The sequence below is a fragment of the Equus caballus genome, chromosome 22 (assembly GCF_041296265.1).
Source record: "Equus caballus isolate H_3958 breed thoroughbred chromosome 22, TB-T2T, whole genome shotgun sequence".
NCBI lineage: Eukaryota > Metazoa > Chordata > Mammalia > Perissodactyla > Equidae > Equus > Equus caballus.
Window position 1 is genome coordinate 50,715,570 of NC_091705.1, and position 27,441 is coordinate 50,743,010.

The window sequence follows — 27,441 nt, forward strand, 5'->3', positions numbered from 1 at the left end:
GTGGAGCTGTCTGCCTCTCCCTAAATCCTGTCAGTGCTGGCTCCGTGGGTTTTGAGGCTCTTGGGTCCTGCACTTTTATCCGTTCGGACAGTCTCTTCCTTTAATTGGAGGTTTTAGTCCAAAGAGTTTCCTTTTCCTTTTTCTTTTCACTTTTTAACTTAGAGGTGGCTCTAGGGATTACAGTAAACATAATTTTTTACAGTCTACTTAGAGTAGCGACATTGTAGCACTCCACACTCAATTAGAGGCTTTGCCCTTTGCCCCCGTTGTGGGGCCACTCCACCCTCCTTTCTGCTATAGCTGAGTGTGTTCTTTCTGTGGCATTATGACCCCCAGGAATAGTTTGTGATTTTTTGCTTAAAATAGTCATACGGAGTAAAGTCTGTCAGCTCTGCGCTTTGTTTTGTTTGATTTTAAGATTTTATTTTTCCTTTTTCTCCCCAAATCTCCCCAGTACAGAGTTGTGTATTTTTAGTTGTGGGTCCTTCTAGTTGTGGCGTGTGGGATGCCCCCTCAGCATGGCCTGTTGAGTGGTGCCATGTCCGCGCCCAGGATTCCAACCGGTGAAACCCTGGGCCACTGAAGTGGAGCATGTGAACCTAACCACTCGGCCATGGGGCCGGCCCCTGCGCTTGGAGTTTTTATCTGTACTTTTTGTGTTTTCTTTGCATTTTCTTGTAGATTAGCCTACCATGGCAGATCAGAGACAGCGCTCACTCTCTACCTCTGGAGAATCACTGTACCATGTTCTCGGGCTGGACAAGAATGCAACCTCGGATGACATTAAAAAGTCCTATCGGTAAGAGGCCAGACTCCCAGGACTCTGGCACCTGTGTGGTTTGATCTGCATTTACCAAGAACCACTGCATGTGGGTTTTCCTGGCCAAGTCTGTATTTAACTGTCACAGTTCCATTGCATCTTTGTATGGGTAGTGTGTCCCCTTATAGCTTAAAATTGTTATATTAGTGTTTTCTTGGCAACAAAAAACAGCACTTTGGAGATAACACGAACTGCTGGCTCTGGAGCAGACAGTTCACAGGGAAGCAGGTCTGAGCCTGCCGAGCAAGGGGCTCAGGACGCCGTTGACACAGTGACGGCAGCATGTCCTCGCCCTGCTCTAGCCTTCTGCTTGACCTCGAAGGCCTTAACCCTTACGTACAGTGTCTTGAGTAAGCGGTAAGAGACAGATGTTGTCATTAATCCAGACACTTCGAGTGGTCTTGTGTGCTCTTAGCATAGTAGAATTATTTCACGAATATTAAATGCCTTCATCACGCCCTCCTGGCTCACCACATCTGCCACACGTGCAGTTCGGCCACTAGGCCGCTAGAGGTCAGCGGTAGGGTTGCTGTTGTGCTGTGATGGTCACCGGGAGTGGGCCCTTGCAGGCTGTGCACAAGCCGGCCCCTCCGCCAGGCCAGCTCTCCCCTTGGGACTCTTGTCTGTGGATGGGCGGGGCTGGGAGGCTCACCCTGAAGTGGCTGTACGTTTCTCCTGACCCTGACGTTCTTGAATTCGGAGGAAAGTTGGAAGCGAGGTGGTAAATGGGTCAGCATCTCTCCCTCTGTGCCCTGCATCGGTGGTGAAGGTGAGACACGAGACCAGGAAATGGCTTTGGTTTGCAGGAAACTTGCCTTGAAATACCACCCTGATAAGAACCCCGATAACCCGGAGGCCGCAGACAAGTTTAAGGAGATCAACAACGCCCACGCCATCCTGACGGACGCCACAAAAAGGAACATCTACGACAAGTACGGCTCGCTCGGGCTCTACGTGGCCGAGCAGTTCGGGGAGGAGAACGTGAACACCTACTTCGTGCTGTCCAGTTGGTGGGCCAAGGTGAGGGCCGCCGGCTCGACGGCAGCGGAGACGGGCTCGCGCCGGCAGGCTGCAGGCCTCACAGCGTCCACGCGCTTCCCAGATCCCCTGCACTCCTGAGAAATGGTTTCAGACCTCACAGCGTCCGCGCGCTTCCCAGACCCCCTGCACTCCTGAGAAATGGTTTCAGACCTCACAGCGTCCGCGCGTTTCTCAGATCCCCTGCACTCCTGAGAAATGGTTTCAGACCTCACAGCGTCCGCGCGTTTCTCAGACCCCCTGCACTCCTGAGAAATGGTTTCAGACCTCACAGAGTCCGCGTGCTTCCCAGATCCCCTGCACTCTTGAGAAATGGTTTCAGACCTCACAGTGTCCGCGCGTTTCTCAGATCCCCTGCACTCCTGAGAAATGGTTTCAGACCTCACAGCGTCCGCGCGTTTCTCAGATCCCCTGCATTCCTGAGAAATGGTTTCAGACCTCACAGCGTCCGCGCGTTTCTCAGATCCCCTGCACTCCTGAGAAATGGTTTTGGCATAGGGCAGTCTTTCCTCATCCCTGTGAATATGGGGAAAAGTTTCCGTTGCCTGCTGTTTGTAGCTAGCTTGCAGCCCGCCTGCAGCGAGCCAGGGTGCACAGAGCAAGATCAGTGTGGAGCCAGTGGCAGCAACATATTTTCTTTCATGAATCACTGTGCATTCTTAAAAAGAGAGAGGAAACACACTTTTTCATCATGCTGTGGATAGGTCTTTTTTGTTATTAGGGAAGACTTGTTTGAATTCTAACTTAAGAAACTTTGGACATGTCATTCAGTTGTTTGATTTTTTAATGTTTCTTCTCCTTGATTCGTTCAAAGCTTCTGTCACATGTAAGGTCAGAGCATGTGACTAATTCCTTGGCTCTGAGCCGTGTGTGGGCAGCCCATCTTTGCTGTTTACTAGTCAGCCCTCATTCCCACCTTCAAAATTACCTTTCTTTAAGCCACTGATCTCTTTCTGTCTCTCCTGTCTTCCCGTTTTAAGTTCTTTCTTTATACTTCTTGGTCTGGAAGAGAACCCTGTCACTCTTGTTGCACGAGCGCAGGCTCACGGTGGGTGGGCTGGGGTGAGTACCAGTTGCCCACTGGGGTCTTGGGGTCCCCGGAGACCGTGGTGCCAGTGCTCCTGTTCTCTGCCCCAGGCCCTCTTTGTCTTCTGTGGCCTCCTCACGTGCTGCTACTGCTGCTGCTGCCTGTGCTGCTGCTTCAACTGCTGCTGCGGCAAGTGCAAGCCCAAGGCGCCCGAGGGCGAGGAGACCGAGTTCTACGTGTCCCCTGAGGACCTGGAGGCACAGCTGCAGTCTGATGAGAGGGGTGAGTGCCGGCCCCAGGCCCTGGTGTGTGCGTGGGGCAGAGCCAGAACGGGCCCTGAATGGTGTCAACCTGTCTTGTCAAACAGGAGGGCACTGACACTGTGCCGGGAGTGTTTGTGGTGGCAGCTGGGACTGTTGAGGTGTGAACGTGGACACTTGAGGTAAAAGCAGACGCAGAGGCTGTCCCCACCCGCGAACTGTGGTAGCCGTAGTTCCAAGGGACCAAGTAGCTGGGGAGGGGCCAAGGGCTGGCGGTGACCTAAGGCGACTGAGGAAGGTTGTGTCGGGCGGAGGTCAGCAGATAGCCTCTCTCCTTCGAGCACTTGTCCTACGACCTCTGACCCCAGTAGAGCAGCGGCCAGGCGACCGAGCGTTGTTACACAAGGACGGTGTTGCTGGGGGGCCGCATGGTTGTTCGTGAGACCTGGTGTCAAGGCTGCTGTCCCTACAGTGAGCATGCGTGTGCTTGCTTTTCAGAGGCCACGGACACGCCAATTGTCATCCAGCCAGCATCTGCCACAGAGACCACTCAGCTCACGGCCGACTCCCACCCCAGCTACCACACCGATGGGTTCAATTAAGTTCAGAAGAAGCTGCGATTAGAGGATAAATCAGCACCCGGCCGCTTCCACCTTAGAATCATGAACTGTGTCACAGAGATGAGGGGAGCCGCTCTGGCCAGGAGGAAGGGCAGCCGCCGACCTGCCACGGCCGCGCTGAGGCCCCTCCCGCCTCTGTGCCCGCCCATCCGTCGATCCCTGATCCATGAAGTGCGTAGCATGCAGTATTTAAAGCAGTTTAGCTACGGTCTTCTTCTGTTTTTCCTTTTTTAATAGCATGTCTGGGGTTCTGTTCCGTGTCTGTGTTGTGGATGTGTGCTGCGTGACCGCATCAGCCGGACGGTGGGGCCCCTCGGGCTCTCGGTCAGGTGGCGCAGGGGATGGGCCACAGCTGCGTGGTGCCTCCTGGCCAGGCCGGAGGGGCTCCCCCGTTCCCCTGCGCTTGTGGGCACAGAGGCGGGTGCTGCCTGGTGGGAGCTGCGGAGCCTGGTCCCGCTCTGTCTCGCCTGCTGTGTGGCCGCAGGCAGGGCCTCCGGACTCCCCTGCTGGGAAGGAGCAGGCACATCCTCCCAGTGCCAGTGCCACTGGCATTTCCGTGGTGTTCGTGTCGAGGACAGTTTGCAGGGTCTGGCCCTGCTTGCTGCGCCTTGTGGCAGGGTTTCTCCTGCGGGCGAGTTTGTTGTGGGAAATGCAGGAGCGCCCTGGTCCCGAGACCACATTCTATGCCTGTGTCCAGCCTGGGTCTCCGTGTTGCACAGACCTGAGCCTCCTGTCCTTCTAGTGTGTTCCCTTGCCAGGGGTGGGGTTGGGTTTCCTCTGTCCCGCACCCCCCAGGCCACAGGCTGGGCTGCCAGGCCACATTCCAGCAGTCCCCTCCCCTCCCTGCCTCCTCCTCCACATTCCTTCAGGCCCCCCTGGCCTCTTTATAACCCTTTTTGGATCTCTAAGAACCACACATGGCAGCAGCGGCCCAGTTAGCGTAGCCAGAGGGGCTGAGAGTCCAGGTCACTGGTGGCACGTGGCGGCACAGCCCGAAGCACGCACAGTGAGCGCAGCCCTCCTCTCTCTGCTGCCCAGAGCCCCACCCACCCGCCTCCCTTCACCTGCCCCCTTTGGCCAGCCGTCGATGGTTCAGGCAAAGCTGGAGGCGTTGGGTTCCTGGAAGAAGGGCCATGTTGACCGAAGGCACACTGTGGCCTTGGAGGGTCAGTCCCAGGGAACCCTGTGCCCTTTGGCTTGTTAGCCAGCAGCGAGAAAGCTCCCTCACCTCTGTCTCAAGCCGCATCTTTTGTGAATTGTGGGAAGTCAGTCTTTCTTGTCAGTGTCCCAGACCTTGTGGGTGGTGCCCCGCTGAGAGGGACTGAGGAAACATGGGTTACGCTGTGCCCTGCTGGACCTGCGGCAGGAGAGCCATGTGGCTCAGATGGGCCTGGTTTCTGCAGAGCAACCCTGACGGCTGTTGCTGGGAGTCTCCTGAACTTCCAGGAGGGATGAAGAACGAGGAGGGGAAGGCTGCATGAGTGGCCCTTCTCTGGCTCAGACAGACCAGAACATATTCCCAAAGCCCACTGTTTTCCCCAACCGTCTGCTGACGCACGGCCCCAGCTCCCCCGCCGCCCTTGCCTGCCCCCGAGGGCCGTGCAGAGAGTAGGTTCGTGTTGGCTAGGAAGTGTCTGGAAGGAACAGCAGTATCAGGCAGAGTATGCGTCTCCTGGAAAGCCGTGCTGATATGAAGGCCCCTGGCCGGCTCTGGCAGAGCCACTTCAGTGCCAGGACCCCCAGCCGACCTCTCGTGCAGGCCAGCACCAGGTCCTTGGGCAGTTTTTTGGTCCCCTTTTGCTTTGTTTTTTTCTCATTAAAATGATCATGCAGATGTTCAGTGAGATGGAAGATACACACTATGATATTAAATCAGAAATAACTTGCTAAAATCAGATCTCTCATAAAAGGATAAGAAATTCGTCGTTTGACTCAGCGTGGAACAAGGGAGGAGGCAAGACAATGGGTGATCTGTGCCAGTCCCAGACAGCAGCAAGGGTTCAGCCTGAGAGGCAGGCCGCAGTCACCTTTGTGATGTCTCTGGAAAGAGGAAGTGAGTAGTTTCTCCCCAGAATGGCCAAGAACCAAGTTCAAAGCTTAGACTTAAGGTAGAAAGCCACCCCTTCTGTGGTGGCTGTGGTGTCACAGGGGCCTGGCCTCAGCCCAGCCAGGCCCCTCTGTGGGGTCTTCAGGGGACCCCTGCAGCTCTGGGCTCGCCACGGGTGTCAAAGTGAGTGTCAGTTACAGAATCTTATGGATCACTTCCTAGAAACACGAAGCTCCCCTGGAGGCCGGGGGTGGCCTGGAAAAGAGGCAGGTCTGGAAGTCGTTGGACCCAGTCTCTTGTAGAATTTGTAAAAACTAAAGTCCTGACAGTGATGGTAATCCTCAAGGTGATGGTGAAGAGTGCACCAGGCTGGGCACTCAGGAGCCAGATGTGACCTCAGGCTTCCCCCTGACCCAAAGGCTTCTCCCCTTTGTGATTCAGAGGTAGAGCCCCTTCCAGGGCTTTACTGCCCGCCCTTCCAGGCCCCTGTCTTGATGCAGGACAGGGATGCCCTGGACACATTTCCCTTTTTCTTGGTGGTCTGTCTGTTTCCCTGGTGAGCAGAGGGGTTGAGTCTGGAGGGACACCCCCGTTTGTGTGCTAAGTTGGGGATGACCCTCTGCCTCCTGTAGCAGTGACAGGAGCACCTCGGCCCTCACTCTAGGGTTGCCCAGGCCCGGGGTCATGTGTGGCCAGTGCTGGTGTCATCTAATGTGAGTGGCCAGAGAAGTGCTGGGGTCAGTGCACACCGGAGCCTATCCCATTTCACAAAGGGCAGTGCTTGCCCCACAGGCACCCAGAGCAGTGTCTGGCGGCAAGCAGGAAGTGTGAGAGAGGAATGCCAGGCATCTGATGGGAGCACTGGTGTGTAGATTTCTGTTTCTGGGTGACGTGGTCTTCTCTCGTCTTCCTTTGGCTTTATTATGTTTTCAGACTGCTTTAGGTCTTACCGCTCAGCGTGTGAGCCTTCCTAGTTCTCTGTCAGTCACTGCAGCCAGCACCTGCTAGAACCTGTTAGAGTAAGAAGCCAGGTGCGTGCTATGGTTGGAGCAGGTGGCGTCTCCACTCTGTGGGCCTCTGGGCTTGGCCACAAGGCTCCTGCTCAGGGAAAGGCCCTGCTAGGATCATTCCTGCATGTCCTAACTGCGGCTTGTTCCAGGTGAGCTCATGCTGGAGGAACACCCACTGGGGCAGCTGGTGGTCTGGGAGGCCAAGGGGCCTCCCTGGCACCTGGCGTGAGAGCAATGAGCAGGATGGCGCCGCACACGGGCTCTTGCTGCGGGGCCGGGCGATGCGTGGGCAGAACTTGGGGTCCCATCCATCCTTGCCTGGCTCTCAGCACATCCTCCCAGGGGATGGGTTGTGAGGGATATGAAAAAAGTGACTGAATCTCATTCCTTTCTCTGTATGCTGAGCTATGGGACGCAGGACTTGCCTGTTTTTGTTATTTTGGTTGTGAATCATCCTCCTGTGGAATTGGCAAACGCTACATTTTTACTGTCCTTACAAGCACGATTGGCTCGTCTGTGCTGTCGGTGTGGGCAGTGGGTGTATCTCCGTGTGTGTACATATGTGTATATGTATATATCACGCAGCGGGCGTTTCTGCTGTGTCCAGCGGCGAAGCAACAAGTACAATAAAAATTGGCTCCAAAATGGCCTCTGGTTTCTTGGTGAGTCGGGACAGGAACAGGGTCTCAGTGAGCCCCTTCACCAGGTGCCCAGAAGGAAATACCAACCCTGTTGTGTATCTAGAATTTGAGGGGATGGCTGGGTGTGGCGCCTGAGCACACTTAAGTGGCCATCCCTTGCCAGTGTCAGCTTCTCCAGGGCAGGGTGCCAGAGCTCCCAAGGGCACAAGTGTCTCAGCCATCTCTGGGTGCCCTCCCGTCACGCTCACCTAACCCACAGGTGAGCATCCCCGTGTGACATCGAGGTGGTGACTGGAAACCTTTCCCACCCCTGGAACATTAAAGCGCGTTGTATAAGCAGCAGACACAGTCAGGGACAAAGCTGCGTTCTGCTAGGTCTCTGTTCTGAGCCCTGGTCGGCCCTGGGAGGGCCCACGGGGAAGAGCAGCGCCAGGCAGTACCATCTGCAGGATCCTACAGGCGGCACCTTTTGGTAGATTCTGTTTCCCTGGAAAACGGGATAATGTTTCAAGCTAGGTGAGGGGAGGCAGTTGACACTGAAATATACATACACGTCGTTTTTAAAAACTAAATGCTGGGGCCGGCCCTGTGGCCGAGTGGTTAAGTTCGCGTGCTCCCCTGCAGGCGGCCCAGTGTTTCGTTGGTTGAATCCTGGGCACGGACATGGTACTGCTCATCAAGCCACGCTGAGGTGGCGTCCCACATGCCACAACTAGAAGGACCCACAACAAGGAACATACAACTATGTACTGGGGGGCTTTGGGGAGAAAAGGGAAAAAATTAAATCTTTAAAAAAAAAAACAAAAAACTAAATGCAAATACCTGGAAAGCAGTTGTCCATGCGCTGGTTCTGCCCTTTACTGGCCCTGACTGCACACCTCGGGGCTGGTGGGAGGGTCAGGGTTTCCACATGGTCTGTGTCTCGTGTGTCCGAGTGTGGCCTGGAATAAAGGCAACTGTTGTGCAATAAACGTCCCACTGCAGGTGCTCCAGGCGTGCGTCATCCTTCCCGATCCCTGCAGAGTCCTGTCGGGAGCGTCTCACCGAGGGGGTAGCTGACCCAGGGCCCCCGAGTCCCCTGGGGGCCGGGACCTCACTCCCACCTGCCTGGTCTGTGTGTGGACAAGTGCCCCCCGGGTTTGGTTTATTTCTCCGTTTTTGAAACACCACGTCTGGAGTCCCCTCCTCCCAACCTGGTGACCATCACTCACTCCTCCCACCTCAGCCTCTGGGAACCTCCATGCCGCCCCACAGACAGCAGCACCACCTTCCATCCTGTCGCCCGTTAGTGACCGTCCAGCTGGATGAGCAGGGCTGCAGCTGTTGCACAGCATGGCTGCACAAGGTAGGGAGGGGGTGATAAGACAGGGCCCCCCGTGCAGGCTGGCCAGCCCCTCACGACCTCTGTGGCAGTGACCTCACTGTGGTCGGGGCAGTGGCTGGGCCTATGCTCTGTGCTGACCCTCAGGCAGCTCCGTCCATGTCCACCTCTGGTCCTGGCCATTCTGGGGTAGGCTTCCCAGTGTTGTCCGCCTGCCTGCCCCGCCCAGGGCATCAGTGTGCAGTGCACAGGATCCTCATGGCTGGACACGACTGTCCCATCTTCCCGGTGAGGTCCATCCTCTTGCCTGGCCCTCTAGCAGTCAGTTGCCAGGTGGGTTTGAGATTCTCCTCCCCTTGCCATCCTTGAAGGCAGAGGGAGAGGAGCAGGGACCAGCCTGGGCCCAGACAGGCCCCACTCCCCGGACACGGTGCCGGCCATAGCCTGGGGCGTCCGTCGCGCAGACTCAGCCCACTCTGTGCCTGTTTCCTCACCCTGAGAGAATTGTGCAGGCTTTGGCTCTCTGCCCCAGGGAGTGTGTCCCTGGGAGTCTGTCTGTCTGGCCACGTGTGTCCTGCACACATGGAGGCGGGTGGGCTCCTGACCCAGGAGCCCCAGTGGGGTTGTGGGCAGCAACTTCCTCCAGAGAAACCAGGCCTGGGCCACAGATGCCACCTGCCACCGCCTTTCAGTTAATATCCCTCTCACACCTGTGTCTGCAGGTGGGGTGCTGGACCTTCGTTGTGTGCCTTTGGTCTTAGCTCAGTGCAAGGGAGAAATATTTTGCTTTAAAAAAGCAGCATAAAAATACCAATATTAATGTAACAAACATCTTGAAACAAACCACTCGGACACAAGAAATAGGAAGCAGCTTGATTCACATTTTCCGTAAAAGGAAAAATGACAGCAAAGGGGGCCAGCCCCATGGCCGAGTGGTTAAGTTCATGCACTCCGCTTTGGTGGCCCAAGGTTTCACCGGTTCGGATCTTGGGCGCAGACATGGCACCACTCATGAGGCCATGCTGAGGTGGCATCCTACATGCCACAACTAGAAGGACCCACAACTAAAAATACAAAACTACATAGTGGGGGGATTTGGGGAGAAAAAGCAGAAAAAAAAGTGAGAGTGAGAGCAAAAACGCATTTGTACCTCTCTTTGCAGCCCAGTGGCCACTAGCACTTCAGTCCATTTCTGTCCGTGGTTTTAAACCCTCAGCATCTTAAATCACGTATGGCTGATTTCTAAAACTTCACATAAATTGTACTACACTGTATTGAATCAATATCAGTTTCATTCACTGTAGGGGTTTTTTTTGATCAATCCATGTCGCTACATCTGGGTCTAGTTGCGGTATCGTAGGGGCTGTACAGCTGCATCACATGAATTAACACAAACAGCTGACGGTAGTCGTCCCTGCTGGGCGGCGCTGCCCTGCTCCCTGCCGCCCCCCGACTGCCGCGCCCCGCCGGCGCTGTCCCCGCCTTCAGCCCTCGTGTCCTCAGCCATTCTTCCCTACTGTTTAGTCGTCTGGATTATCTTTTTTTAAACATTATTTATTTTTAAAGATTTTATTTTTCTTTTTTCTTCCAAAGCTCCCCGATACATAGTTGTGTATTTTTAGTTGTGGGTCCTTCTAGTTGTGGCATGTGGGACGCCGCCTCAGCATGGCCTGACAGCGGTGCCATGTCGGCGCCCAGGATTCCAACCGGTGAAACCCTGGGGCTCCGAAGGGGAGCGCGCGAATTTAACCACTCGGCCACGAGGTCGGCCCCTGGATTATCTTAATTAGGTAGAATTCACGCTGATTATTTTCAGTATTTTCTATATGGGATTCTTAGAAATGTGAAGTAACACCAATCCTTAATGATAGACGTTCAGGGCGGTGGGCAGCGGGCCCCCCGACTCCTGGTCTACGGGCCGAAGGGCGTTCCGGGAAGATTCTGAAGGCCCGCGCAGTCCCGGGACGCGGGGCTCCTGGCGGAGGTCGCGGTCGCCGCGTGGGGCAGGGGTCCTCGGCCACGTCCGTCCCGTCCCGCCCCGCCCCCCAGGCGGCCTTGCTGGCGCTCTTCTCCCGCGCCTGCACGAGGGGCGGGGCCTCCGCGGCCGGCCCCCCGCCCTGTGGACCGCGCCGCTGCTCCGCGTCCGGGTGGACCCAGGCGCACAGGCGAGCGCGGGACTGATCCGGCGGTAAGTGGCCCTCGGGGGTGCTCTAGGCCCGGGCCACCAGGAAAGGTCCGTCTGCGCCCCAGGCCCCGCGTCCGCTGCCCGCGCCCGAACCCCCGGAAGCGCCAACCTGCTTCAGTGTTGGAAGCAGTTTGTTCCAGAAGCTGGAGGGGCAATTGGGCAGTGGCGACCGCAGGCGCCGGTCCCCTCGGGGGGTGCAGGGGTCTGGGACCCGGGCGTCAAGGCTTCCTCTTGCTCAGTGACCGCAGCAGCGACTAGAGGAGGGCGCCCCGGGCCGGACCCCGACCCCCGAGCGTGGGCGGCACCAGGGCCCGAGACTTGCCACCCGGCACCCAGGACGCTGGCCGGGTTGGGGACACTCGCATCAGCTCCCCTTGTGCTGCCTGGGCGCGCGGCGAAGAACCTGGGGGGGGGGGGAGTTGGGGGGAGGGGAGAGCCAGGTCCAGCCCCACCCCCAGCCACGTGAGGCCTGGGCAGGTCCTCGCCCGAAGCTGGAAGCTAGTTGGTGACCAGATGCGCCAAAGGACCCGCGCCCAGAGCTAGGCCCACCCTTCCGCTGGCCGCCCCCCAGATATGTTGCCCTGAAGTCGCCACTGCTCCTAACCCAGTCCTTCCTGGGGCCCCATCCTGTGGTGGTCACAGACGCGGGTCTCCACGAACCGGATGTTGAACTGCCCCATGCTCACCCTTCTAACCAGAGCATAGCTAAGATCCAACGGCTGCCTGCTTCCCTGCCCCTTCGCACCTCTGAGTCCATTGCTCCCTCCGTTCCTGCTCCCTGCCTTCTTCAGCTTGACCTTGAAGGACCTGAGAGTTCCCCCAGCCTCCTGCCACAGGCCTGGCCAGGAACCTGTGCAGGCTGCCCTCTTCCCAGGACTCACCCTGGAGCACTCGAGCTGCATCAGGCCGGAGCCCCAGGAATCCAGGTGCTTTGGGGGATGCTTCCTGACTCCAGGTGGCCCACCTGAGGCACCACACGGTGGAGTCCTCCCCCAGGCCTCACCAGCACTCCAGACCCTCCTACAGGCAACACGTGTGGTGGGCACACACGACCTGCTGACAACCACGTGTGCCTAATGCTGGGTCTGTGCCCCATCCTCTGCAGAGACCCCCTAAGCTCCCTTTCCCTTTGGCAGCCACTGCTGGGGAAGGGGCAGCATCTCATGGGCTGACGAACCTGAGAACGACCCTGGAGACTCACCATTCTCAGGTTGGACAGTCCTGGAGTCACTGCCCAAGGGCGACCGGTGGAGCCCTCAGCAGCTGGTTTCTCCTCAAGGACCCTCACCCTGAGTGTCATAGGAACTTCTGAACAAGTGCAGGGAGGGGCTCCAGGTCTGCATCCTGCCCACCTCTCCCCCTGCCAGGCTCTGAGGGTATCTCTAGGCTGTGGCCCCATCCTCACAGCTCTCCTTGACTTCTCCTCTAGGTGCCTCCTGCACACACACCCTTTAGCCTCTGCTTGGCCCAGAGGAGCCCAGATGCCCAGAAGGCAGCACAAAGGCCACCTGGCTCCCAGCCCCCAAACAGCCCATCAGACGGTTTCCTTGGGATGGACTCACCCACCCCTGAAGAACACCACGGAAGTCTTCTCCCCTAGCTGGAAGCCCCTGATACCCTCAGCAGCTGTGCTGAGTGTTGTTTCCAGGAAAGTCTTAGCTCTTGGATCCTCGTCCTGTGTCTGGGACTGAAAGGCTCCTGGGGGCCGGAGGAATTGCCCTATCCAGCCATTGGCACTGGAAGACCCTTCCCTAGGGCTGTTTGGAAGGTAGCTCACTTCCACCACCCTGCAGGGCCCTGGCAGGAAATGGGCTAAAGAACTGCCCTAACTTGTGACCTCCCTGAGCTGCCTCTGATGAAGGCAGTGCCTCTGGTTCAGGTCTCTGCCTCCAGGCTCTGCCCTAGGCCCCCGCCTCCATGGACCTTCAAGAAGAGGGAGGAATTTATCCTCCCCGACAGGCTGGTGGCTGAGTGGGGTGGGGGCAGCTGTGCCATCTCCTTCCAGCCCTGAGCTGCATTGCGCACACATGCACATGTGTGTGTCTATGGACATGTGCTCACTGTGCTGCTGTGAATAAGACATACATGTGTGTGGCGGTGGTGGCACATGCATGTGCATGTGTGAGGTTGATTTATTCTCAGGAAGCTGGTTAGGTGCTAGCTGGACTCTAAAGGGGCCCTCCCAGGAATGCCCCAGCCCTGCTGGGCTCCTCATTCATGGCCCCATTCCTCATTTGGGGAGAACTGACTGGACAGAATGGCCTCCTCCCAGCCTCACGTCCCTGTCACACCTCCTGAGCAGGGCCAGGCCTGCTGCTGCCTCCAGGTTCCCAGCACAAGGATGAAGGAAGGAATGAATGGGGCCTCTGGAGATATGGGAGAGGGGTCCACTCACCAGGTTGGGGAGAAGCAGCCCCTCCTGCTGACCTCTGGCCCCATGTTGGTCCTCTGCCCCTGTGCATGGCCACCCCTTGGACAAGCCTCCCGCCTTTATCTGCCCGCCTTTGGCCTGGCCCCCACCCAGTGACTTCCTGTCCCCGCCTACAACAAGCTTTTCCATGACATGGCCTTTGTGAGGTGGGGGGAGGCAAGGAGACCAGGGGGCAGGAAAGAGGCGAGAGCCAGGCGTGGAGAGCAGAGGAACCCCCCTGGAGCCCACCCGCGGCAGCCCAGGCACCTGCATCGTGCACCCCTCACCCAGGCAGACCTGCCGGGAAGGGCTGTCTGGAGCAGGAAGAGAAGCCTGTCCTCACCCTCAAGCCAGGAGCAGTGAAGGCAGGGTTGGACTTGGGCTTCTGGCCCTGAGCAGCACAGCTGGCCCATTGAGGCCCTGGCTATCTACCCCTGCAACTGGGGCTCATGCCAGTGGCCAGGACCAGCTCCTTATTCCCTCCTACAGCTGCCCACACAGTTTCCGCTGGGTCTCCTGTTGGTATAAACACGTGGTTGGGGGGGGGGGTGTGCAGAGGAGGTGCCTTTTGTGAGACCTAGCGCCCTAGGTCCAGGCCAGGGAGTCACCAAGGGGCCCATCAGGCAGAGCCAGGAGCTGTGACCCCAGCTCTGCCCTCTCCTAACCCTGGCACCAAGTCTGGACTGCAAGGAAAGCCAAGAGCAAGAGCAGGAACCCTCGTCTGCGGGGGGACATCAGGGCCCCTCAGCTCCGCCCCCTCCACGGTGATGTTGCCGCTTGGGGACTGGGACAGCCCTGGGGCCACTCCCTAAGCCCAGATCCCAGGCAGGACAGTGCTGTGCCCCCAGCTAACCAGTCACAGCTTCATTTTCCTAAAGCTTTATTTATTTTACAAAATGTATAGAATAAGTTATATTGGTAACATCTTTTTTAATTAAAATAAGTTAACATCTCTGTACTCGGAAAGCAAGAGCCAAGAGGCAGGCGGGGACTGGTGGGGGTGGCTCAGCCTGCACAGCTAACTCGTGGAAGCCACTTCCTCCTCGTCACTGCCATCAGGGACAGCATCGGTCCCAAAGTAACGGTCACCGAAGTTCCCTAGAGAAAGAAGCAGGCCCTTGTGGTGGGGGTCTCAGGTCTATCTGGCCTGATTCACCACTGACCCGGGCTGGGCAGCCTCACCAATGCCGGGGATGATGCGGAACAGGTCGTTGACACGCTTGTCCACTGCCGTGGTGATGATTCTCACTCGCGGGAAGGCATAGGCCACTGAGTGAACACCCATCTCCGCCATGAGCAGCGACAGCAGGAAGATCTTGTCTTCAGGCACGTCATGGTCCTGCGCCACAGGGCAGGTGAACCCCGTGCCCTCCCCCCCCCGCCCCCCCCCGCGCCCTCCAGCCCGCCTGGCTCCGGCCCCCTCACCAGGAGCACGCGCACGGCCATCATAGCAGCAGCGCCTGTGGACACAGTGCAGTCCATCAGGATCACATGGTCGTCACTGATGTCTTTGGGCAGACGCAGGTAGTGCAGCTGCGGGAGGCGCAGGGTCAGGGCGGGCAAAGCCCAGGCCCCAGGCTCCCGCCCCACACTGTCCCCTCCCGCGTGCACCCAGCCCCCAGGCTCCTGCCCCGCACTTCAGGCTCCCCGGTGAGCTGGTTGGTCTGGATCAGGATGGTGCCAATGCGCACATCTTTGCACACGGCCCGCAGCGCTGGCTCCATGGTCTCGCCAGCCCGCAGAATGGACACGCCTGTAATCTGGGGGGAAGGGGGAGTCTTACTGGGCCAGAGCCCCCACATCCACCCCCCAGTCCACAGGCCCAGCGGGTACCTGCTTCCCAGCATAGCACTTGCCCGCGTAGTCCTGCCCTTGTGGGGTCTGCACCACACAGTCCTGTGCACAGAGCCGGGGGTGGGCATGAGCACAAGGAGCCCCCAAGGTCCTGGCACCCACCCCACTCCACCCGCTCCACACCTGGAAGGGCAGGAAGGAGAGCGCGTGCTCAATGAGCAGCCGCATCAGCCTCTTGGAGTAAAAGATGAATTCATCTCGGCTGGTCTCCTTGTCCCTGTGGACCGGTCACCAGTTGGTTTAGCAAAGGGGTGGCCCCACTCAGCCGCCCGCCCCCGGAGGGCCCTCACCTGATGATGGTGTGCATGCCCCGCACCTGCGGCGTGCTCTTGAGGACACTCAGCGTCCGGGGCAGGGGGTGACACTGGTGTGCTGAGGCCAGCGCGGCCCTGGGGACAAGCCGATTGAGGACTCAAGAAGGGATGTCTTCTCCTGGAGCCCCATCCTCCCACTGTGGAGGCTGTGTGGGGGCAGTTGTGGGGACGGCAGGGGGAGGGGCACTGCCTCCCAGTAGCTGATGCGGAAGGAGGGCCCCACCCCCCAGGTCCCCCCTTCACAGCCAAGCAAAGGTTAAAGGACACAGCAGAAGGCAGAGCAGCTGACCATTAGGCAGGAGGCGAGGGGCCGCAGTGTGCATCTCCCTCCCAGTCCAGGTCCCCTTGCTCAGAGGCAACAGAAGGGACCAGGCAGCAGGAGGGCAGCCTCTCACGTGCGGATGTCTCAGCTCCCAGGAGGGGCAGCTGGGCCCCAACCCCAGGACGCCTCTCCCTGGGGTTACAGCTGAGCTTTGGGGCCAAGCCTAGCTCTGACTCATACCCCCATGTGATGTGTGGCCCCCTCAGGAGAGGGTGGCAAGGCTGGCTCAGTGCGGCGGCCCCTGCTGCCCCATGCCTGGGGGGGAAAGAGCAGGGTGGAGGGAAAGGAGCTGAGGGGTCTTGGGGAGGGCCGTGGGAGGGGCCTGGGGAGGGAAAGTAGAAGGGACGGGGCGGCAGGAGGGGGATGGGGGGTGGGGGAGGCGCCTGGGGAGGGACATGGGAGGGGCCCGGGGAGGGAAAGTAGAAGGGACGGGGCCGGCAGGAGGGGGATGGGGGGTGGGGGAGGGGCCTGGGGAGGGAAAGTAGAAGGGACGGGGCCGGCAGGAGGGGCGGGGAGGAGAGGGGAGCGCACAGCACAGCGGCACCACAACCAGAGCGCACTCTGTGCTCACATATCCCAGCGCAGCTTCCTCTGCTCGCCAGGTGAAGAGTAAGTTCAGGGAGGGAACAGGGCAGGAAACCCAAAGGTTTACAAGACGAAAAGAACAAAGAGAAAAAGACCATTTAGCAGGGGAGCACGGGCAGTTCCTGGGGCCACCAGCTGGCCTGAGGAAGAGGGAGGCAGGTGGCCAGTGGCAGGACACCCTTGAGCCTTTGCTTCTGTGGGCATGGCTGGCGGTAGGGCATGAGTGCCAGCACAGTCCACACCCGCCATGCTGCGCCCTGCGGGTCCCCCCACCTGCCCCCCAGCCTCACTTCCTGGGGCTGATGGAGGTGAGCAGCCTCTGGCCACCACTTCCTTGGCTGACCAGAAAAGGGAAAATGTAGCTGGCTGCATTTAGGTGTTTTTTTGAGTTTAAAACCCTGGAAACTTTTTTTGCTCAGAACAAAGGCTTCCAGAGGACCTGACACGGCAAGACCTGCAGGTGCCCTGGGCTGGGTGAGAAGCAAGCAGGGACTGGTGCAAGGGCAGGAAGCTGGAGGCGGCTGGTGACCAGCCCTGGAGGCATTTCCAACACTTTGGTGCTATGAGTGTGACCTGGGGGCTCTGCTGACTTCACAGTAAGGCTGGGCTGAGGGCAGGTCACAGTGTGACTGCTGTGTGGGGTTATATCTCTTCTCACGAATAGGATGAGGATGCAGCCCCTGGCCCATCTGGAGCTCCTCCTGGTTCTCTGTGCCTTGGCTCTAGGACGAGGGTGGGCAGGGGGGCCAGGGGCCAGGGGCCTCACCACCACCTGGGGGAGTCAGACTGGACCCTCTGATCAGGCAGAGGTGCAGATCCAGGTCCTCCGGCTGCTGAGGAACGTGCCTGTGGCCATCGCCCTGGGGGCCTAGCAGTGCTGGCTCAGGATGGCTGTGCCTTCTGGGGTTGGACCCCACAGAACCATCCTCCAGTTGGGGAAGAGCCTCCAGAGAGGCCTGGTCAGCCACGTCAGGGTGCTGTATGACCTTGAGCAAGTCCCTTAACCTCCCTGTGCCTTGGTTTCCTTGTCTGCTGGCAAAGGCAAGCAGAAGCAGCATGGGGGCCGCCACACCAGCCCTTCTGTGCCTGGGGCAGGGCTGCCACAAGGGGTGGGCACAGTGGAGGACCCTCCTGCCTGCCCAGGTGACAGCCCAGACATGGAGCTCCCATGGATGTTGAATATGCCTCTGTCCATGCAGATAGCCGTGGGAAGTCTTACCTGACACTGAGCTCACGCTGCGCGGCAACACAGGGAAACACGGAACGGTGGCGTGTCAGTGCGGGCGGCACCACCTGCCACCCCACCCAGGAAGGGGCACCCACAGCCCCACAGAGGGAGAGGGCCAGTTCTATCTAGCCTCCAACCTGACACCCTCTGGGCTGGGTGCCCCATGATGATGATGAGCAGTGCCTTTGGCCAGCCCAGAGCTTATGATCTCAGGTTAGGATATACGTCCACGTGGGACTCAGTGCCAAAACCCGATGGTCCCCAAAGGGTTGGAAGGGACAGGAGGCCACTCCTCCCTGCAAGGCCCCACTTGGGCCAGGGAGCTCCTCTGTGCCCCACACTCTGTCAGGGAACCCAGCTGTCTCCAGCCAGCACAAAGTGCTGCAGGCTGGGGGGTGAAGGGGCTGACCGAGCAGGCCCAGACACCAGAGGCTGGCACACAGCAGAGGACAGTAACGCGTGGGGACTGCGAGAGCAGGTGGCTGTGGGCAGCGGCAGCAGTGGGACGGGGCGTGGGCCAGGTGGGCTGCAGGGAACCTGGCCTGGCCAGCTCACCTCCTCCAGCTGGCTGTGCACATGCTGCACGATCAGGTCGATCGCCACTGTGTTCCCGCTCCCTGGGGTGGGACAGGCCAGAGGGGGATGCAGGCGGGAGGGTGAGGTGGGCCACCGCACCCCCGTCTGTACCTCCCAATGACAGGCAGGGCTGCAGGCTCACCCCGGGGCACAACGATGTCAGCCACGCGCATGGTGGGCTGGATGTACTGGTCAAAGGCGGGCTTGACAAACTTGTTGTACTGCTTGATAACACCCTCGATGTCTCGGCCTCGCTCACTGATGTCCCGGCGCAGCCGCCGCACGAGGCGGATGTCAGAGTCTGTGTCCACAAAGATCTTCATGTCCAGGAGCTGGGCAGGGAGAGCAAGGCACTGAGTGTGGCCTGGTAAAGAGGGGCTCCAAGGCCCGGCCAGCAGCAGGGCCAGTGTGGGCCACATGGGCACCAGCTTCTGCAGAGGCCTCTGGTCTATGTGCTGAGCCAGTAGTCTGGCTGGTGGTGTCTAGGGGATGTGGGGGGATGCAGGGGCATGTACATGAGTAGAGGTGTGTGTGCGTGGAGGGGTGCAGCGGCATGTGTATATGTGAGGAGATGCAGGGGTGCGGACATATGTGAGGGGTGCAGGGGTGTGTACATGTAGGTGGAGATGCAGGGGCATCTACATAGGTCAGGAAATGCAGGGGCGTGTACATGCGTGGAGGGTGCAGAGGTGTGTACATGCGTGGGGGTGTGCGTGAGGGGTGCAAGGTCATGTCCATGCATTGGGGGGTGCTGTCCGCCAGGGGCTTCAGTCAGAGGGCACTGGGTGGATGCGGGCTGCGGAGATGGAAGGGGTTGGCGCTGTGATCCGTGGGCTCATTCGCAGCTCTCACAAGCACTGGGGCTTGTTCCCTCCCCACCACACCCCACACGACAGTTCTTGGGGTTTGGTGAGTTCAGGGTCTGGCCCCACACTCAGCACATAGCAGGTGGCCCCTGAAGGGGCCATGGGGGCCACTGGGTGACCAGGCGGAGCTCCGCATGGTACAGCGAGGTTCCCTGGGCCTGAGCCCAAACTCCCTGGCCTCAGCACTACCACAGGGAACAAGGACAAGCACATGGCCGGTTGTGAGCACAGGCTCCCTCACAGGCCTCAGCAGGGGCAGGAGAGGGAGCTGCCCTCAGAGTGGCCTGGCGGGAAGGATGAGGCTGCATCATCCTGGAGCAGCTGCCCGGAGCCTCCCAGGGGCCAGGAGTGCCTTGTGCAGATAGTACAGACACGAGAAGCCACCTTCCTCCCAGGCGAGAGTGCTTGCGTGCACTCACATCCACCCCCTCAAGTCACTCAGACCTCGGTGACTGTGTGGACCCCAGAGAATGTCAGAGAAAACACCGACATGAAGGGGACGAGTGAGTGGTGCCCAGGGCTCACACCCACCCCCGGGAGGTGAGCCGTCCTCACCCGCCACCCCTGCCAAAGGTGTCGTGTCCCCCGTGGGAGCGGCAGGCCTGTCTTGTCTGCTCCACCTGATGGCCAGCCCTCACCCAACACCCAGTGACTGCACCACAGGGATGGGGCAGGGCAGGTGAGCAGGCACCACGGGGACAGGGTGAGTGCCTGGGGCCTCCCTGCAGGAGGCGATTTAAGGCGAGTCCCACAGGACAGGCAAGGGTGAGCAGGACCACGTGGCTGGAGCCTGCCCTCACCTCCAGCAGCGTCTTGTCAGCAAAGGCCATGATACCCTCGAAGATGATGACGTTCGCGCCATAGAGCGTCTTCTGCAGAGGCACATGGGGTTGCTCGTGCTGCCTGCATGTCCAGGCAGCCCTGTGGCCCCCTCTGCCGGCCCCACGCAGCCCAAGACCCCCGGGCCTACCCAGTCCTTCTTCCGACTGTGGGTGGTGAAGTCGTAGATGGGCACCTTGACGCTCTTGCCCTGCTTCAGCTTCTTGAGCGTGGAGACGATGAGGTCAAAGTCGAAGGCGTCCGGGTGGTCGAAGTTGAAGTTGTTGTGGGCGGCCTGCTCCTGCTGCTGCTTGGTGAGCACCTGTGGCAGGAGGAGCTGCGGCTGGGTGGGCCCACCTGTCTAGGGGCAGGGGCTCCAGGCCCTCCAGGGACCGCAGCCTGCAGGTGCAGGGCCCCTCACCTTGTAGAAGGAGTCCATGGACAGCAAAACCACCCAGGGCACGTCCAGGGCCTCAATGATCATTCTGGCCACGGTGGTCTTCCCGGAGGCACTGCCCCCTCCCAGGCCTGCAGGGAGGAGTGGAGAGACCCTGAGCAGGAGTGGCGCGTGCCGGCCTCACACTCGGGTCCCAGCGGTGCCCACCACCCGCCACGCTGCCTCAGCCTGCAGGGACAGGACAGCCCTTTCCAAGTAAGACACAACTTCCCTCTCCCCAGGCCTGACATATGACCAAGAAGCCCGAGGCAGCACAGGCCAGAGGAAATGGCGGCCCAAGCGGCCTCAGCCTGCCCCTCCTGCCCGCCAGCCGTGCTCACCAATGGCGAAGGCCTCCTTGGACTGTGTGCCATGTTCATTGTACCAGGGCGGCCGCCCCGCTGTGTAGATGGTCCGCTTGCTGGTGCGCAGGAGAGGCGGCTCAGACTTGCACTGGCTGGTGGTACGCTTCCGGGGCGAGCGCCCGGCGCCCACGGGAGGCAGGAGCCTGTCCAGGGACTCAGCACTGCTGCAGGGGGGAAGGGCATACTTGCCTTAGCCCAGGGCCAGCGCCCCTGCGACCCTGTGTCAGCCCAGTGGGCTGGTCTATGTAGGTCACCCCTCACCCAGGCACATGGATGTGGCCGAGGCAGGTGGGCTCAACCAGGGGCACATGAAACCCTCCTGCAGCCCGTTCATGGGCTTCCTGGTCTCCGACAGCCACTGCCCACACGATGTCAGAGTGACAGCAGCAGGGGGACTGGGGGAGTGCTGTCCCAAGCCATACTCCTCCTTCCATATGGACTGGGTGTCTGCCGGGCTGGGCAGGGCCCCTGTCCCTCCAGGAGACGAGAGGTGGGCATACCAAGGACCATCAAGACCCCATCGAGGACTGTGTCCCTCCTAGGACACTCTGGGCAACTCTCTCACTTTGTAAGTTCTGATCCCTTCCAGCCTGCAGGGCACACAGGGCGAGGGGCTCCCAGAGAGAAGCTACCTCTAGGGGAGCTGAGCAGGGCTGCAGTGTAGACAAACCCAGGAGGGAGGCCCTGGGCTAGGAGATCCATGGGGAAGCCACTGCTTCTAGCCCTCCAGCATCCCACAAACTCCAGGGAGGAGGGCGAGACCCCCAAAGGCAAAAGGTAGAAAACGCAATCTGGGAAAGGCATGGATGCCAGAGGCTTGCTGCTGCCCCAGCTGCATCACTCACACTAAGCTGACTACTGACTTCTCCGTGGGTTTATACTCTCAGGGGGCATGGGCCCAAGGCCTCAAGCTCCAACAGGGAAAGCTTCTGGAGAGGCTCAGTTTGGCTGAATGGCCCAGCCAGGAGGTAACGTCTGCCTGATGCCTGCTCAGAGCCTATGCTGAGAGGCTCAGACGCAGAGCCTACTGTAAAGACGGCCATGGGGACAAGACAAGCTTGGGCAGAAGCATTTCTGGCCACTGCCTAAGAAAGAGACTGGGCTGGCCACAGTGTCACCTTGCAGACCCGCCTGAGGCTCCAAGCCGGTCATGGCCCACCACAGCTGCTGACTGTCCTGGCAGAGGCCCAGCAGGTGGCAAGGAAGTGTAGGGACCTGGGCAGGGGCAGAGGATGCTGCCTTGCAGGATGCTTCCTGCAGCACTGCCTGTCCACCCACAGTCTGCAGTCCTGCAGTGCTCGGAACACAGGCGGGAAGACCTGAGGACACGGTCAGGATGGCGTCCTTGAAGTACCGGTAGGCGAGAAAGCAAACTGGCCATCGTATGATCCCGTTTATGTAAACCCAGCAAATGACGAATGTCACCTGTGTGTAACTGCGTGTGAGCAAGATGTGTGAGCACAGAAAAAGCTAGAAGTGGATGTGCCAGGATTGCCCTGGGCACCAAGATTTGGAACAGGGACTTCTGCCACATTTCAGTGTTTCATAAGCACATGCCCCTTTGTTATCAAAAACCAAAACAAGTCCTGGTCTGTCTCTGAGGCTCGCTGTCCTGCTGTCTCTGCTACAACCCGCACTACCAGGGCACTGGGAGCTGGGAACCCAGCCTCAGGCACAGGCACCATCAAGGGCTTGCTTGCCCAGGGCTGTGACAAGTGCCTTCCTGCTCTGGGATGGCCTGAGCATGTCCAGCTTGGGAATGCTGATGTTTCTAGCTGTGTGATCCTCCCAGAGCACCCAGTGTTGCTGAGAACTAAGAGGATGGTGTCTGTGTGCACATGTGTGGGGGGTGGGGAGGCAGTGGAAGGAATTAGCTGAGGTCTAACCCGTGACAGACAGGTCACAGCAGCAGCCCTTGAGGGCCCAGAGGATGACGCTGGCACTAGCGTAAGCAGCAAGAAAGCCACCCACGGTATCTGACAGAGGACACACAGTGCCACCCTGGCGGACAGAGAAGACAGGGCTGCAAGCCACTGCAACTCCTCTGTCGTCAGGGCAGCACAAGGAGCAAGCCCGGGGGGATAATTAGCCAGTCTGTGTGCAGTGTCCTCTGCCTCTCTGGAGAAAGCAATTACCCGATGAGCTCTGCTCTAGCGCTGGGTGCTGACGTCTGTGGCGGGCTGAGCGCAAACACAGCAGGGCACCAAGACAACCCGGCAGTGACAGCGAGCACATGGGGACTCAGCTGGGCAGAGATGAGCTGCCCCAGAGGTGCTACTCGTGTTCTCACTCAGCCAAGCAGGAGACAGACGGTGAGCACAAGCCGCAGTGTCTCCAGACCCCAGACGGAGGGCAGTGCTTGCTGCTCCCCTGTACCCACTCATCCACCAACAGTGAACACAAGGCCCCTGGGGCTCACCAACAGGCTGCCCTCCTAGCAGGCAACCTGCACACCTGGAGATGATAGCCGGCCCACACCTGGGAAGAGTGGAGCCGGCCCCGCAGCAACAGGGGAGCCCCCAGTGGCCCTGGAGGCTGCAGTGGGCAGAGAACGAAGTCCAGGCTGGCCCCTTGTCTCTGTGCTTCTACTCAGGGAGGAAACTCTGACACAGAAAAGCTGACCTGCAGAGGAGCAAGCCTGTCATCTGGAGGAGTGTGCCCTTGTGCACCAGTGCTGAGCACACTCATGCAGCACTAGGGCTGCCAGCAGGACTGCGCGGGACAGCCAGGGCTGGCGTGCCCTGCTTCTCACTTCCGTCTGGTGGCCTGACATCTCCAGTGGGAGCCTTCGGGTCCCTATTTTTAACTGTCCCTCATCCTACGGAGGCAATGAAATCACCACCACAGACCCATGGACGACTTCTGAGGCTTGTGCTGCCGACACCTTCTCAGGGAGGAACGCCCTCACGAGGGGAAGAGCCAAAAGTAGGCCACGGATGACTCTGCCAGAAACCCGCCCACCTCGGGCTTGTGCTGGGCCCAAACGGCGGTGGGTGGGTCTGCAGCCAAGCCCAGCTGCAGTGCCTTCTCCAAAGCCCTGTCTCTCCGGAAGCCAGGGACAAAGCTGCACTGTGCCCTCAGAGCAAGCTTCACCCCACTTTCCAACGGGAGGAACTCAGAGATGAGAAAGTCACACAAAAGACCTCGTTTCTCTGTTCACAGACGGACAGGGTGCTTCTGGCTACAGTGATAAAAGGTAGTTTCAACCCAAAGGATTAAGAGCCACAACGGACACAGACCAGCTTGTGACCTACAACCCCAAGCAAAACCAGCACTTGCAGGTGGCGGGCGCTGCCTGGCCCCTCCAGAGCACCTGCCCAGCCTGTTTGTTTCCTGACATCCATGAGACACACCGCACAGGCAGGCGTCCCCACCACAGCTGCGGGAGACAACACGCCTGCCACTCACCTGCCTTCCGCTCCGAGGGCCCAGCACCCTGAGATCCTGATGCCAGGGTAAGCTGGGGGGCTGCTCATGGCTGGGACACAGGGGCACCAGGATGGCGGTGGATCCCAGGTGCGTGCAGGGGCATCACCACACTGTCTCTTAGACCCACGGTGGCCTCCCAGGTCAGCTCAGGAGCCACCTGAACTGCCCCTCCATGAGTGGGTGGCACAGCAGGTGAGGAGTGGGGGTGGGGCCCCCCAGGAGCCCCGTGCAGCAGGAACAGCACTCCCTGCCCGCCTCAGAAGCCCAGGCCACAGGCATAAGAGGATCACCCAATTAGGGGCTGTGTGCTCAGCTGATATTAATAGCACTGACCTGCTGGAGACAACAGCCTTGCGAGGCCCGGGCAGACCTCAGGCCAGCCCTTGGGCGTGAGCTGCCCCTCCTGCACGCAGGCTGGCACACTGCCAGCCCAGGGCTTGCTAAGGACCACAGCACACCCCTCCCAGAACACAGTAGAAAAAGCTCCAGACCCCTGGCCTGCCAAGTCAGCCCCCCACCCTCCCAAACAGGACAGGGAAATTTGAGGTGTCTCTGGGCCAAGCCGAGCTGAATGTCAGTGCTGAGCTGGGCGTCCCACTCCTGGCCCCAAAAAGCCTCCTAGAGGCATAAACAAACCTGACACTCTACCCTCCTGTGGCATCCCAGAATAACTGCCCCCGCCCCTCCACGGGTAGGCTCCAGCACGCTCCCCAAGGCCACGCAGTGCTCAGCATTCAGCCAGGGACACAGCTACCCTCCAGCCTGGCGGCAGGAGTAAGAGCAGGTTCCGCCCCACTCCCAGCAGGAGTGGGTCATATCTTTCCTCAAGCCTGGAAAGGGATTTGTGTCCACAGGTCCCCAGCCATTCATCGCGTGTAGCACCTTTCCTCCTGACCTGGCTTCCAACATCGAGACAGCCAGAAGGGGTTCAGGGAAGAAAAATTTCCACATAGGGTTCACACACCTGAAGGGGGCCCACTCTCTGGAGCTGTCTCAGGGGCAGCCTCTCCTGGCTGCCCAGGGAGCATAGGTGTCTGCCCCTGCTCCAGAGGCACCCAGAGGCAGGACTGACCTACTTGTCTTTGCCCACAGGAGCTTCTTCCTCCTGACCCCCTGCCTGGGAAGATGGGCAGGGACCAGCCCACACTCTGGGAGGCTGGAGCTGTCCTGGGCAGGGCTGCAGCATTGGGGCATGCAGTTCCAGGTCCTCCACTGGAGCCTGACACCCCATCCAGGTTTAGGGAAGTTTGCCAAGTGACTGAGTAAAATAAGGCCAGGAGAAGGGAGGGAGGAGCTGGTCTACTGGGGTCTGGCCCCAGGGGTCCCAGACTGGCTCAGAGACAGAGGTATAAGGGCAACTTTCTCTGAGAAGATGGAGAACTGGGGGGCTGAAACAGGCTCCAAGGACTTGCACTGCCCCCACCCCTCTCCCTGGAAACCCCGGGCAGGACTCCTCCTTCCCACTGCTTTGGGTGGGGCCAGCAACCCCTCTCCACCTAGAATGCACAGCAGACTGAGGGGCGTGTTGTTACCAGAAGGTGTTCATTCGTCCACCAGCATGCCCAGGGCCAAGGGAGTCTGAGGTCCCTTCCTCTCAGGGCTGACTCTCTAGGGGGCAAGCAGACAAGAAACAACAGCAAGGTGTACAGCCCACACAGATGTGGCCACAATGATGTGGAAGGAGAAGCTGGTCAGGGAGAGCCTTGGCACAGAGGCACCTGCATATGCCCCTGGATACCAACTAGAGCCAGCTGTTGGGCCGTGGCGGGGCGGGGACTTCAGGGCATGAGCTTGAGGAACAGCGCAGGGGGGACCCTCAGGGAGCAAGCATCAGGGAATAATGTGCAAGAGGTTTCCCAGTGAAGCCCAGGGGCAGTGCCAGGGCAGATCCTATGAGCCTCTGGAGAAGAGTGCTGTGGTCTGCACTTACTGCCCCCTGGTCCCGGAGGATGGGATGACTGCTGCCTCCCCGAGCACTGTGGGGTGCCCGTGCCCACCACGGGGTCTGTGCAAGGGGCAGGGCCTGGAAGGTAGCTGCCACCAATCTGTGTCTTCAGAGGACTTTTCTCAAGAGCTTATCTAGCCTTGTCCTCTCTGGTCTTGGGCTAAATCAAAGATACTTTGGAACCAGCAGGTGTCACAGACTCAGTCCTATTAGACTCTTACTCCATGCTAGCCTCCTAGTCACTGCCTGCTGGGAGGGTGTGAGCCTGGAAGGACACAAGACGCTCCTTCAGAGCCAGGGCAGCCTCTTCCTGCCCGGCAGCTCCTGGAGAACAGATGCCACTGCAAGGCACCCCTCACCCCAGTTCCTCTCCCTGCTAATTAAGCGGCTCCACTGACAGCACCCTGGCCGTTGTGGAAAAGCCCAGGTGCACAGCATTTCTGCCGCAGAGACCCGTGCGAAGAGGTGCCCAGGCTGGTCTCTAGCGCCGGGGCCTGCGGCCATCGCTGAGCCTTCCCCAGGGGACATTCAGACCCGGAAGTGAGAAGCCAGTCCTCAAATGCAGGGAGCCGGCCCTGAGCACTGCTGGCCACCGCCCCCTGGCGGCCCTGGCCCCAGCGGGACCGAGCAGGAGCCCATCTCCTCATGGCCATTTCGGTCTCTTCACCCCGGGTGACAAAACGGCCCCTCCCCCGCCGCGCCCGCACAACTTCCCCTCCGGCAAAGGCCGGTCGGAGCCTCGAGGGTACCCACACCGGGCGGGGCCGTCAGAAGGCACCACGCACCACCCCGCCCCAGAATCACGGCCCCCGGCTTCTCGGGCTGGACGGGGCGGGGCGGGGCGAGGCTGTCCGCGCGGATTCCGGGACCAACAGCCCACCTCGCAGCGTCAGGCGGGCACACGCGCAGGACAGGTGCCCGGGGCCCGTGCACGCGGGGCAGAAGCCGGGGCCGGCCCTGGGGTGCAGGGCCCGCTCGCTCGGCCGCCCGGCTCGGCGCCCGAGCTTCCCGCTCCCGGCCGAGCGGGGTGCGGGCCCAGGCCCCGGGGACCCTAGGCGGCTGGGCCCCGCGGTGCAGCCCTGCCCGTCGCGGCCCCGGCGCACGAGGCCCCCTCCCCGCAAACGGAAGGGCGGCCGCGCCTACCGGTCCTCGCACGCGGTGCCGCTCTTCTCCGCCGGCCGGTCCGGCCCGTCTCCGGCCGCGAGGGGCGGCGGCGGCGGCGGCGAGCGGGGAGCGGCGGAGGCCGGGGGCGCCGCCATGGAGCTCGGAGGCCGCTCCGCGGGCCGCCGGGAGCTGTGGTCCGGGCCGCGCGGGCCGCCGGGA

At 60.0% G+C, this 27,441-nt stretch overlaps 2 protein-coding genes, 2 long non-coding RNA genes and 1 other non-coding gene across 26 annotated transcripts in view; 2 read left to right on the top strand and 3 right to left on the bottom strand.

Annotated features, from left to right (window-relative positions):
- Positions 1-7,467, top strand: part of DNAJC5 (DnaJ heat shock protein family (Hsp40) member C5) — a 39,238-nt gene extending 31,771 nt beyond the window's left edge. For 4 of the 7 annotated variants that reach the window (XM_023626977.2, XM_070248006.1, XM_070248007.1 and 1 more), the window contains 4 exons: positions 682-799; positions 1,627-1,840; positions 2,996-3,167; positions 3,644-7,467. In XM_023626977.2, the coding sequence (XP_023482745.1) occupies positions 693-799; positions 1,627-1,840; positions 2,996-3,167; positions 3,644-3,747 (597 nt within the window). In that variant the 5' untranslated portion in view covers positions 682-692 and the 3' untranslated portion in view covers positions 3,748-7,467. Of the gene's footprint in view, positions 1-681; positions 800-1,626; positions 1,841-2,995; positions 3,168-3,252; positions 3,328-3,643 lie in introns of all 7 variants that reach the window. The other 3 variants (XR_002803004.2, XR_011431111.1, XR_011431112.1) reach the window with 1 other exon arrangement.
- A 356-nt stretch (positions 7,468-7,823) lies between these two features.
- LOC106782445 (uncharacterized) lies at positions 7,824-13,494 on the bottom strand. The gene is made up of 3 exons (XR_001379523.3): positions 13,365-13,494; positions 8,286-8,404; positions 7,824-7,950 (listed from the first exon to the last, which is right to left on the bottom strand). It is a non-coding gene; the product is annotated as an uncharacterized lncRNA (long non-coding RNA).
- LOC138920251 (uncharacterized) lies at positions 10,869-14,337 on the top strand. Its single transcript, XR_011431113.1, has 2 exons — positions 10,869-10,972; positions 12,399-14,337. It is a non-coding gene; the product is annotated as an uncharacterized lncRNA (long non-coding RNA).
- On the bottom strand, positions 12,100-12,222 carry MIR1388 (microRNA mir-1388). Its single transcript, NR_127965.1, has one exon. It is a non-coding gene; the product is annotated as a microRNA mir-1388 (primary transcript).
- Positions 14,243-27,441, bottom strand: UCKL1 (uridine-cytidine kinase 1 like 1). Of its 16 annotated transcripts, none has more exons than XR_011431110.1 (16): positions 27,262-27,441; positions 20,721-20,908; positions 20,365-20,471; positions 20,095-20,280; positions 19,925-19,996; positions 18,401-18,590; positions 18,238-18,299; positions 17,674-17,690; positions 16,050-16,460; positions 15,550-15,622; positions 15,357-15,450; positions 15,213-15,275; positions 15,017-15,139; positions 14,805-14,912; positions 14,562-14,718; positions 14,243-14,477 (listed from the first exon to the last, which is right to left on the bottom strand). XR_011431110.1 is itself a non-coding variant. In XM_070247995.1 (16 exons), the coding sequence occupies exons 1-16, from the start codon at positions 27,375-27,377 to the stop codon at positions 14,398-14,400; spliced, it is 2,058 nt and encodes a 685-aa protein (XP_070104096.1). In that variant the 5' UTR covers positions 27,378-27,441; the 3' UTR covers positions 14,243-14,397. The 16 variants fall into 16 exon arrangements, 15 of the variants coding, with proteins under 15 accessions (XP_070104096.1, XP_070104095.1, XP_070104100.1 ...); XM_070247995.1 differs by having other exon boundaries at positions 15,524-15,622; positions 20,095-20,265; XM_070247994.1 differs by having other exon boundaries at positions 15,524-15,622.